Source organism: Phaseolus vulgaris, chromosome 11, assembly GCF_000499845.2.
Source record: "Phaseolus vulgaris cultivar G19833 chromosome 11, P. vulgaris v2.0, whole genome shotgun sequence".
Lineage (NCBI taxonomy): Eukaryota > Viridiplantae > Streptophyta > Magnoliopsida > Fabales > Fabaceae > Phaseolus > Phaseolus vulgaris.
Genome location: NC_023749.2, coordinates 18,244,231 through 18,256,813, shown reverse-complemented (window position 1 = coordinate 18,256,813; position 12,583 = coordinate 18,244,231). Strand labels below are relative to the sequence as shown.

Below are 12,583 nucleotides of genomic sequence, written 5' to 3'. Positions count from 1 at the left end.
TTTTTCAAAGAGTTTTTCTTAGCAAGTTGGGCTTCCACCTTCATTGCAAGATGAACTAAAGAGCCCAATGATGAATACTCTTGTAACTCAACAAAGTCTTGAATATCCTTCCTAAGACCACTCACAAACCTAGCAATCATAGCTTCCTCACTTTCCTCTAATTCAATTTTAAGCACAAGCGTTTCTAGCTCTTTATAATATTCATCCACATTTAGCGTGCCTTGTTGAAACCGTTGGAGTCTCAACATGAGGTCTTTCCTAAAATGTGGGGGCACAAATCTAGCGCGCATATGATCCTTTAAAGAGTTCCAAGAGTCCACGGGAGGACCCTTGTGATAGATAATGTCCTTTACAATCCCATGCCACCATTTCATGGCATAATCACTAAACTCTAGGGTGGCTAGCTTGAGCTTATGCTCATCTTGGATCTCATGGATCTCAAAAATTTGTTCACACTTAGCCTCCCAATCTAAATACACATTTGGATCACTAGAACCATTAAAACAAGGTAGTTTGACCGAAGGAAGCTTGGACTTTGCATCATGGTAGAAACCATTGCCGTAGTGAATTCTTTCCCCTTGGTGATGATGTCTTTGTCCATGGACTTGGGGTGGAGGTCTCCTTCTCCTATGCTCATCTTCAAGGCCAACATCATTTGAAGAAGCTCTAGAAGATGGTCTATGAGAATGATGTCCATCATGGATAGAAGGAGATGGTCTAGCTTGTTGTACCTCCATCTTTAGCATTTTCTCCTCCAACCGTCTAATTGTTCTTTGAGCTTCATGTAATTCACCAAGAATTGAAGCTTTGGAAGGAGAATTCTGCTTGTAGGATGCATCACTTGAAAATCCAGCCATTTGTAATTAAAAACAGCAAACACACAAAAACAGCAAACAAATTAAAAATTAGCAAAAACAGTGAGCTTTTTGGCAATGAAACTGCCAAAATGAACTAAGGCTGAAAAGATATCACTCTCAAAGAAATAATGTTCTTGCACCAATCTGATCTTGAGGCCTTGGAATCCTCAAATGAAATATGCCAAAGCAAGCACACCAATCTTAAGAGCAAACCACCACAAAACCAAAGAAACAATAAAGACAAACAAGAAAAGGTATAAGCAAGGAAAGGTAATTGCAAAAGGAAAACTATATGTAAGACAAACTCAAAGAGTAAGAATGAAAGACAATCAAGAAAATAAAGAACTCAATGAGAAAAGTAGGCACACAAAAGAATACTTAAGGAAAAGCTCTAGAGTAGATGAAGAAAACAAAAAAATTTAGCTACTGGAAATTTTTTTTTTTTAAAATGCAAACTGTGCTTGATATTCACTGATTTAACTGGAACGTTGTAGAGCGAACTGGATTATGAAATTTATACCACAGAAACTTCAAGATGTTAATTCAAAAATGGCACTGGAATCAGTTAAAAACAGTAAGCCAATTGAGAGAAATAAATTTTTTAAAATCACTGCCAGATTACCGTATTTTTTTCGGCAGGAATGTACACTTTTTTTATTTTATTTATCATTTTTTGTGCACTTCATATTTTTGAATGATTCTTTTTTCTATTCTTTTCTAACACTTTGAATATCTCAAATCCAGAATTTCAGAATTTTACAGTACGTAAATCAGTTGCAATAAGGAAAAACAGTAAGCACTCTTTTCAGAAACAGAGGAATCCTAATAGGAATAAAAAAACAGAATGATGAACTAGCAAAGACATAATAGAAAATGATGTATTGGAACTTGTATAGGTCTAGAATACAAGTATGAACTCAATTCTAAAAAGAAAATGGACAAAGGATCAACATCAATTCAGAAAATTATAGGACACCAAAGCAAGAAACAATCAAAACAATAAAAGTACTACTAGAAGTAATGACATATATGGAAAAACATGACTAAGACAAAACTTGACATGATTCAAAAATTAAAAGACACAACACAAATTGTAACAAGTGAAAGGAAGCTTAAGGTATACTCTAGGAAGGATAATGCCATTCCAAAAGAGCAACCATACTCATAAGAATTATGAGTGCCATAAACCTTTCCACAAACACTTGGAGCAAAAGAAAAACAGCAAGAATACTCAATTAAAAATCTAAAACAGAAACTTAAATTGCAAGAAAAATAAAGAGCTCTTGAAATTAAAGTGCACACAACTCAACAATTAACAAGAATGAACCTAAGACTCATGATACCACATGATGTGATTCCAATAGCCACATAGAACAAGATTCTTGACACTTTGAGGAATCACCTTGAGCTGGAAAATATAGAGGCACTTTCTTAGAAGTTGGATCATGGTTCTAAGTCAAGAACTCACCAATAACAAGTACCAATTCCCAAACTCATTTGGTTGAACCAAATATTGTCAAATTGAATCAACAAAGGAGACATAAAATGAATTGACCGAACAGAATTATGCAAGAACACATAAGAACCGAACATAAAAGGAATTGAAAAACAAAAAACAGAACACATGTGCTGGAAAATGGAATAGCCGAACCAAAACATGCTCAAGAACACAAGACAACAAGAGTAATTGAAAGAGAAGAAAGAAAGGAGAAGAGAATGCTCATGAAGATGGAAGATAGGTTGGATGATCACGCCACTAGAAGTATGGATGCTCCTAGATGAGTGTGGAAGCCGCCACTTGAGGAAACCATGGTCCTTCAAGATAAGACTAGAGTAGAAGCTCAAAAGCTCTCAAATGCTCACTCCAATTTTGAGTATAGTTTCTTTAGATGAATTCAAATCTCAAAAATACAAGGAGAGCACCTCTATTTATAGCCTAAGGTGCTGAAAAACAAAGCTAAGAGTATTCAAAATTCCCTCCTAAACTTACTCAAATCTGGCGCCTAATCCTATGCATGAGGAAGGTGTGATCCTTTCTCTCACTTTGGCACCTCCTTATTTACTCCTACACCTATCTACTAATACACCCCCCCTAAGACTCTTAACTAAAGACTAAAAGATGCTTTAACAATAGAGGTTTCTAATGTTTCCCTCTAAGCACCTTTCTAAATTATTTAAAACTTGGCCTTGCCCTTCATGGGATGGTTTTTGGGCTTTTGTGGGCTTTGGCCTTCTTGGGCTTGGGCTTGGGCTTGGGCTTGGGCTTTATCTTTTGCAAAGATTAACAAGAAAAACTTTAAATGTGAAGGCGAATGATCTTGTTCTTCATTATAAAAAGCCACCTTTCATTCACCCTTGCGGGTTGTTCGCGCGACGGTGCTCTAGGGCGTGCAGGCACAACACTTGCACGTTTCTCGCATACCTCTCCATGTGTTGCGATGTGCGCCACCGCGCGATGCCTGATTTATGCGAAAGTTCTGGGGCAGTTTCTGATGAGCGAATCGCAAAAAGGCCCAGGACAGATCCCCTTCCTAAATGCATACACTATCATCGGCTCCTCGGTGGTGCCAACCTTCACCACCTGTGCCCCAAAGCGGTTGATGTACTCCTTCAATGTCTCCCCCTAATACTGCTTCATGTCGAAGAGATCATACGACACTGGTGGAGGACCCCGATTCGCGATATATTGCTCCCTAAACAGCTGTTATAGTTGCGTAAATGATGTCACGTGGCCGTCTGGAAGGTTGATGAACCAGTCCATTGCCATTCCTACCAGCGTGCTCATGAATAACTTGCACCTCACGGCGTCAGAATCGCCGACAAGCATCATCTGCGTATGGAACGCAGTGAGGTGCGCCTCTGGATCTTCCATCCCAATGAACGTAACCTTCGGGCCGACGAACGTGGGTGGTATCACCGCTTGCATAATGGACTGCGAAAAGGGCATAGGGAACTCCTTGGGTGGTGTGAAGCACTCGCGATCCTCTTCTTCATGATTCCTAGGGTGGATGCACATCCCGTGGCGCAACTCGTCGTTTGCGTGACACAGCTCTTCATTCCACTTTTCACCCTTCGCCGCCGTGAATACCTGAAACAAAGAGACAAAAGGGCGCCCTCGCGGTCTGATCCTGCCGGCAACTCGAACGTGGAGCAATCGCTTCACGGCACTCTTTGCCTCGTTTACGCGACTGCGTTCTCTGCAGAGTCACCCTCAGAACCTTCTCTCAGATGTCTTCAAACGTGACCTGCAAAACACACAGACGGCGCCTCTAGCGGCCGTTTGCACTCCGACGATCAAGTTAGTCCACAGAACCACCAAAGATCAGAAAACTAGTAGTGTGTGTGAAAAACTCTTGCTCTCTGTTTTTTCTCCTCCCCCACTCTCACCCTGATTCTCTCCCTTTATGTCTCTTTCCCTGCTTCTGGGCATAACAGAATTCTGTTATGCTTTTCTGGCACATGTCAGAACCCTGTGATGCTTTTCAGAGAAAGTGTACCTTCAGAATCAGCAGTGGGAGCGTGAGAGTCTGTGCATGTCTGCGCGTCTCTGCGCTTGGCTGCGCCTGTCTGTACCCTTAATGGTACGGAGTGCACTTTTGTCTGGACCGCACCCCTCTCAGATGGTGACACGTGGAGGCCTGCAACTCACATCTAACCACACACGTGTCATTTACTGGAAGAGCTCTAACGCTTCTCTTTGTGTGTCTAAGTTACGCCTTTGCGGAGTAACTTAGGATATTTTCTCTCATCTGGGTAAATCGCATACTCTTAGGAGAACGTCGGGTGTGGCTGGTCTAGGCACACTCACCAAATGTTGCTCTCTGCGTAAGCGACTCACCCTTCACGATGCCATGCACGTAATGGGTTGAGGGAATCACCAATCACTGACTGGTTTACTAGTTCCCTCAGGCCACTCTCGTGCATGATTCCCTGAGGTGTGCTCATGCGAGATCCATGCGTAACGCTCTCGCTGGGAACCTCAGTCCCAGTTTAACTGCGTGTAACACGAGACCCCGATGACAATACACCCGATGACTGATCAGTGTTTATTTGCTTCTCGCATTCTGCCTTCAGGCGTTAGTCTGAGAACTGGTCTGTTGATGGCCACTTGGCTACTGACCACCGATCACCATTCTGGATGATCTGTCCCCCGACCTCTCTTCCGCCTGATCTGTCGGTGGTCACTTGGTCACTGACCACCGATCACCGCTCTTGGCGAGTGGTCCACGTGGTTCTCTGCTGCTGACGTCATCGACTACCGATGACCGATCGGATCACAAGCCCCCCAGTCTCGAGTCGAGAACTCGTTCTCAGCGAAGAGACTAAGTGATCGTGCCTTCAGTCCACGTGGCAAGTGGGGCCGCCTCACGTGCTGCTTCTTTAACGTTTGGACTTCCTCTCTTAATCTCGCGACACGTGGCCCCATCGACGGCCAGCGTTGTGCGTCGCTAGCGCTTCTCTTATTCAAATTGGCGCGCTCCTTTACTGTTCCTCCATCTTCTTCATTCGACTCCCAGACTCTCTGCGAACTTTTCCTCTGTGCACCTTTCTTTCCTTAAATTCTCTGCTGCCACATCTCTTGCGATCATCCAAAGGTATGGTTTTTCTTCTCCCTGGCCCTCTTTTTGGTCATCTTTACCGATTGCATTTATCATTCTGGTTATCATGCATTCATCTTCTCTATTTCCCTCTCTCGAACCCGCGCTAGGGTTTTTTCACGCTCTCACTCTGGCTTCTGCTTCTTCTTCTTCCTCTCTTCACCTGGGCATCCTTTCCCCTTTCTGTTTTCACCGAAACATTCATCATTCCCTCTTCTTCCATTCATTCTGACTTTCGTTTTTCCTCCATTTGCAGCTATCTCGCGATGGCTCGCTTGAAACAAACTGCGCGTATTGTCGCCTCACCCTCTGGTGCACAGCCTTCCGCAAGTTCGCCAGCTCCACCACCGCCTGTTGCTACTTCCTTTCATGACAACGCCAGGGTCTACGAATGGGCCTCCCTGGCGTTGCTCGCTGAAACCTCCACTCTACTGCCCCAGGGCCACCTCAAGTCCTTGCTGAGCCACAATCCTGATGACCCTTCCTGCGCCATCGACAGGGAGAATGACTTCAATATCCAAATTCGCATTCCTCCTCGGGAAATGCCCATCTGCGCGGATGACAGGGCCACCAATGGGGTGCCCTTCGTCTTCATCTACTCCGCTATTTTCAAGAGGTTGAAGCTGCGCCTCCCTTTCACCTTCTTCGAAAAGGAGCTGATGATGGAGTTAAACGTCGCGCCTTGCCAACTCCATCCAAATGCCTGGGCCTTCATCCGGGCATTTCAGATCCTCTGCAGTTATTTCGGGCACAACGCCTCCGTGGACGTGTTCCTCTACTTCTTCGAAGCGAAGAACCCTGGGGACAGGTCCTGGGTTAGCCTGAACGGGGTTGCTGGGTGGGTGCTCCTGGGCCTGTACCAGCAATCCTTCAAAGACTGGAAGGGCAGATTCTACATGATATCTGCTACCCCCCAAAGTCCAAGTTTGCTCGAGGGATACCCCCTCTACTGGGTTCCTGGAGTTGAATTCAAGAAATCCAGGGACCTCGAAGCTATGGCCCCCTACGAACGCGAGCTATGTGGGCTGCTCCTGGGGGCCAAATACAACTCCGCTCGCCTCATCAAGGATGAATTTGATGTGGTGGCTCTGAAAAAATATATAGGTAGCTCTTGCACATTTTAGGACACTTGTCTCTTCTCATGCATGTTTTTATGTGCTTTTTGACTTACTTGCATAACTTGGCCAACTAACCCTTCCTTTTCTCGTCTATGCAGACTCAATGACGGGGAAAGACAGGAGGCTGGCCTTGCTGGAGCTTGCCAAGCGTCGGGGAACCAAGGGCACTGGGTCCTCCTCTTCTACAACTGAGCCCATCGCAGCCCCTCCACTCTCGGTCGCGCCAGCTGAAGGCCCCGAGCAAGGAAAGAAAAGGAAGAGGCTGGTGAAGGCTTCCACTTCACTTGTTGCTGCTGCTACCGTCGCCTCAACTGAAGAGGAGAGCTCTGGCTCTCCTCTTATACACCATCAGAGGAAGAAGCCAGCGGTTGAGGGGGCTTCGTCTCTCCAGCCTGGAGAGATCGAGGTAGTGGAAGTAGAGGAAGGGTCTCCCCCACCTCCCTGTGCTCAACCTACCTCAGAGCCCACCAGTCTTCCTTCTCCAGGCCAGCAGTTGCCTCCAACTTCTCAACTGCCACCTTCCCCCCAGCAGGCCAATCACCTGGTCCACCTGCTCATCCTGCTGGGGGTCCACCACCACCACTGCCAATCCCCACCGCCACTGCTGAAGGTGGGGGGTCCAGCTCGCGCCCAAGCACTTCTGGGGCCAACCACGAAAACTTCAGCAGGGTCATCTCCCTGGTTCGACAACTCATAAGCAACCGGGAGCTTGTCGAGTGGAGTGGTGATGAGGTGGATATGCACCTGGCCAAGCAGGTAGTACTCTCTCTGGAATTTTCCACCCAGCATCGCAAGCAACTGGCCCTGGAGAAGAGGGTGAAGGATCTTGAGCACGACAAGGAGTCACTGCGAAGTGACTTCGAAGCTGCCCAAGAATCTGTAGAGTTGATGCGGGGCATGGTGGAGAAAGCTAGGAGGGAGTACCTAGCGCAGGTCCAAGAGACCATCAAGACGGAGATCTTGATGGGGCAAGCTGCTAGCTCTTTGGACTGCACGGTGGTGGAGCTGCGGGCCGAGACCTCCTCCCTACGCCAACTCAATTCTCAATTAGTGGGGGAGCTCGAGTCCACCAAAGAAGCAGCTGCTGTTGGGGAGAAGAGGCTTGAGGAGGTGGTGGGCAAACTGTCTGAAGCTGCCTCCTCTCTTGCTGCCGTTACCACTGAGAGGGATGCTGCGGAGGCCTCAAAGCAGAAACTGGAGGCGGAGAATGCTGATTTGATGAATGTGGGTGCTGATGCCCTTACTGATGGATTCGAGCTAGTACTCGAGCAAATCAGATGCGTTCTCCCGGACCTGGACCTCTCGCAGTTCAGCATCTATCATGAAGTGGTAGATGGAAAGCTCATCCCTCCTGCCCCTTAATCTTTTCTCTTCTCTGTAAATTTAACTTCTGCACAATTTTCTTATTACTCCAAAATTTGTATAAGACTTGACTGTGAATACAAACTCTCAATGCTTCTTTTCTTGCATAAGTTTCTTCCCTTGTATTTTCTTTGAGCTTCACTTATCTTTATGCGCGCGACTAACTGTTAGCTAGCTTAGGTTCAGCGCGATCTTGGGCTTTATCTTTCCTTTCGCACACGACTAAGTGTTAACCAGCTTAGGCTTAGCGCGATCTTGAGCTTTGTCTTTCACTTTGCGCACGACTAAGTGTTAACCAGCTTAGGCTTAGCGCGATCTGCTTCTCTTATTCTTTCGCTTCTACTTGATCACGACTGGCTATTCCCTTAGCTTGGTGTTTGACAGTCCTCGTGCGCTGCTTTACACCACTAACCAATCACTGACAACTCATCAGTGATCGTTCCTCGATCTTCACCTAGCTTCTCTGTCGCTCTAGCGCTAAGGGCATAGAGAACCTTGGCATTGATCGCTCGAGGTGATGCCTTGCTTTGGGGAAATAAAAGTGTTTCTCGCAAACCCCTCTTACTTTCCCTAAGGTCATCACCCTTCGGGGCGTTGGGTCGTTCATTCCCTGCCTCACTCCTGGGGTGAGAAGGGTTTCGGACTAAGAGCTTTACTGGGCCAATATTGGTGCATGCCAAGCGGGTAAGGACATTTTGTCAAAACCTTTCCTTTCCCTCCCTTGGTCTTACTAGCACCCCTGGCTTTTCAAACCTTTAACTGCTTGCGCTCACACCTGGGGTGAGGAAGACTTGGATCGGTGCCAGTACTTGCGCCTAGGGCAAGTAGGGCCTAACCAATCACCTGCACTTGCACCTGGGGCAAGGAGGACTTTAACTTTAATACTTGAGCACACTTGATATGCTGGAAATTTTTCTTAAATTGGGTGGCCTCGTTAAAAACCCTCCTCAGGGAAAAAGAGTGCCCCCTTGTCTGTCCAACTGTTTCCACCACATACAAAGCATGTATCTTTTTAGCGCGAGAACGCCATTACTGTACAATTTTAACTGAAATAAAATTTTAAATGGGTGGCGTTCCACGTTCTGGGGATTGCTCCTCCCTCCAAAGTCTCTAGGCGATAGGCTCCGTTCTCCAATGTCTCCACCACTCTGTACGGGCCTGTCCACTTTGGGGACAACTTGTTCTGCATGTCGCTCTGATGCGCCTTTCTCATCACCAGATCACCTTCCTGATGACCGATCGTTAGACGCTCCATTGACTTGTATACATGAAGTACCTGGTTGTCTGACACGAACGCGCGTGGCACCATCAGGGTCTCCTGAATGACGGTCCTCTGCTTCCCCCCTTTGCCTGAGCTGGCCAGCTTGGCAAGCAGGTCTGCTCTGGCATTTTGCTCTCTTGGCACGTGCACTAATTCAAACTCGGCGAAGGACGTCTTCAGGAGCCGCACATACTCCAGGTAGGCTGCCATTTGGGGATCTTTTGCTTGGAACTCCCCTGTAACCTGCCCGGTGACCAGCAAAGAGTCGCTTTTGGCCAGCAGATTTCTTGCCCCCATTTCTCTTGCTAACAACATTCCTGCGATCAGGGCTTCATACTCCGCCTGATTGTTGCTAGCTTTGAAGGCAAAGCGGAGGGACTGCTCGATCAGTACCCCGTTTGGTCCCTCCAGGATGACTCCCGCGCCGCTCCCCTGCTGATTAGAGGAGCCATCCACCGATAATACCCATCGGAAGTCTAATCCTTCCGCAGGTGTCGCGATCGACGACAGCTCGACGACAAAGTCCGCGAACACCTGCCCCTTGATCGGTCCTCGGGGCTCGTACTGGATGTCAAATTCTGACAATTCCACCGCCCATTTGACCATCCTTCCTGCTACATCAGGTTTCTTCAGTACGTTTTGGATAGGCAGATCAGTCATCACTACCACTGTGAAGCTGTGGAAGTAATGCCTGAGTCTTCTGGCTGAAAACACCACCGCCAGAGCAGCCTTCTCGAGGGCCTGGTACCTTGTTTCAGGGCCTTGCAGCACCTTACTCACGAAGTAAACAGGCCTCTGGGTATGGTCTTGCTCTTGCACCAGGACTGAGCTGACTGCTTTCTCCGTCACAGCAAAGTATAGATGAAGAGGGATGCCTACCTGAGGTTTTCGCAAGACTGGTGGGCTCGCCAGATACCCCTTTAACTTGATGAAGGCCTCCTCGCACTCCTGCGTCCAGAGGAATCTGCTGTTGCGTTTGAGACATTGGAAGTATGGGTGACCTTTCTCCCCTCCAGCGGACATAAACCGGGACAAAGCCGCCAAGCGACCGGTGAGCTGCTGCACTTCCTTCACCGTCGTTGGGCTCCTCATCGCCACGATCGCTGCACTTCCTGCTTCATCTACGCAACAATGTTCAAGAAAGTCAAGCTCCGATTCCCCTTCACCCGCTTCGAGAGGGAGCTCCTGACTGAACTCGACATAGCCCCCGCCCAGCTTCATCCCAACAGTTGGGCGTTCGTCCAGGCCTACCAAATCACTTGCGCGCACTTGGGACATCCGACCTCAGTGGACGTGTTCCTCTATCTGTTTGAGGCCAAGAACCCGGGTGATCGTTTATGGGTTAGCCTCAACGGGGTTGCCAGGAGGTCTATCCTTTCCATCTTCCAGCAATCTTATAAGGACTGGAAGGGAAAATTCGTTCGCGTTTGCTGCAATGACCGAGACCCCTCCCTCCTCGACGGGTTTCCCTTGTACTGGGTGAACAAGGGAAAGAAAGAGTCGATCTTCAGGAAGGCCAGGGAGCAAGAAAAAATGGGGGAGCTCGACAAGGACTTGTGCAACTTTTGGAAAAGAGTTGCCTCTTCCAACGTGACTCTGCCCACTTCCTCCATCATCGCCTACGAGTTTCACGAAGGCCAGCTGGATGTTCACATAGGTTTGTCCTTAAGTCCTTGAGTTCCCCAAGTTTACACTTGCATCGCCCTGTCTTCACTTTGATGTTGTTGTTTTGGTTTGCGTATGGTTTTAACTTTCATAATGCATTGTCTTACACTGCTTATCTTCCTGTGCATTGTTAACTGCCGAACTTTTGTGCTGGTTGGTAACTGTTGGCCTCCTTATGCAGATATGATGCTGGGGAAGGATAGGATGGCTGAGCTACGCTCTATAGCCAAGCTCCACAACCTTGCGGCGGTCTCCCAAACTGTTCTGAACTCTGTTGCAGAGATCGCCGCTGCCCAAGGCCAATCTCCGCCAGTCGGCCCACCCGCTGTCGCTGCTCTTCCAGCCCTCCAGTGTAAGAAACTACCACCCAAAAAGGCTAAGAGGAAAGCCCCCAGGGTGGTGTCGGACGAAGAGCAAGCTACTGAAAGAGGAGAGTTACGATCGAGCCCCCAACAACTGAGAGCGCCGCCCCGGACTTCGTCGAGAACCCCCCCAGCGCCTCCACGCCGTTCGAGTCCGCTGGGGACGTTCTTGCTTCAAACGCCTCAGTTGCTGAAGCTGTGCCTGAACAACTTGTCGATACGCAAGCCTCTTCTCAAGCCGCTGAAGAACTTCCCGCCTCACCACCACGCCTCGAGACTCCCCTTGCCATCCAACCTTGCGAGGGTGGTGGTGAGCACCAACCCCCACCTCCTCCTCCAACACCGGGCCTCCCAGCTTCCCTCCAAGAAGCCTTGAGAACTTTCAACGTGCGCCTACACGCCATGGCCGACGAATGCCTCCCTCAAATCATAGCCGAAGGGCTGAAGGGCTCCTTGGAGAAACTTGAGCTCGATTGCCGCATCCATCAGGAGGTGGCAAGCACCGCGAGAGCCGAGGCCGAGAAAATCAAGTGCGACATGATGATGCAAGGCCTAGAGTTCTCGCGGGTTGAGAACACTCTCAACAAAGAGCTCCGAAGCTTGCATAAGGACAAGAAAGAACTGCGCAAGAAGCTGCACGACAAGCTTCAGGACGCCGTTGAGCTGGAGAGCAAAATCGTTCCTATAAGGAAGCGAATCGCGGAGCTGGAGGAGGCCCGAAGGTCCGACGTGGAGCAAATGTCCAAACTGGAGAAAAGGTTGACCGAGCGGGAAACTCTTTTGGGCAAGGTCAAGCAAGATCGGGATAAGGCAGTCAAAGATTTGAGTGAGACAGCTACCGAGCTTGCCCGAGTTTGTGAGGAGAACAACGGGTTTATGCAAAAGATCGACGAGCTTCAACTTGAAATCACCCGGGTTCGTGAAGAGAACAACGAGTTCAAGACAAAGATCGACGAGCTTCAGCTTGAGGCTGCCCAAGTTCTTACATCCGGCTTTGGAGCGGCTTTGGAGCAGTTTGCTTGCAAATTCCCCGATCTCGACCTCTCTGAGTTTTCAGTGTACAATGAAGAGGTGGATGGCAAAATCATGCCTCCCACTTAACTGCCCCCATCTGCCACTTCAATTCTATCACCTTGAAACCTCTTGTAGTTAACTTTGATTTCCATGTAATGACTTTTGTTCTGCTCAAACTGTCTGATATTCATGTGTGTATATATATCTATGGTCTTCTAGTTTTATCTGTTGTGCGATCAACTAGCTTGATTGGCTGGTTTTTACTCAGCCCGATTAACTTAACACAAACTGGGGCTTAATTCTCTGGAAATCAACTTAACTTAAGCAAAACGGTTACTCTGTAGCA

At 48.0% G+C, this 12,583-nt stretch overlaps 1 protein-coding gene across 1 annotated transcript; it reads left to right on the top strand.

The window, feature by feature from the left end:
• Positions 1-7,536: 7,536 nt before the first annotated feature.
• On the top strand, positions 7,537-12,324 carry LOC137835869 (uncharacterized). The gene is made up of 3 exons (XM_068644612.1): positions 7,537-7,801; positions 11,043-11,213; positions 11,411-12,324. Exons 1-3 carry the CDS (start codon positions 7,537-7,539, stop codon positions 12,322-12,324), a joined length of 1,350 nt encoding a protein of 449 aa, XP_068500713.1.
• The last annotated feature ends 259 nt before the right edge of the window (positions 12,325-12,583 follow it).

Bases quoted from the DNA above. Each gene is read 5' to 3' on its own strand.
- LOC137835869 (XM_068644612.1), top strand. From the start codon at position 7,537: ATGGGGCAAGCTGCTAGCTCTTTGGACTGCACGGTGGTGGAGCTGCGG. The intron at 7,802-11,042 runs GTGCTGATGCCC...CTCCTTATGCAG, and splicing joins TGCTGATTTGATGAATGTGG to ATATGATGCTGGGGAAGGAT. The intron at 11,214-11,410 runs GTAAGAAACTAC...CAAACGCCTCAG, and splicing joins TGCTCTTCCAGCCCTCCAGT to TTGCTGAAGCTGTGCCTGAA.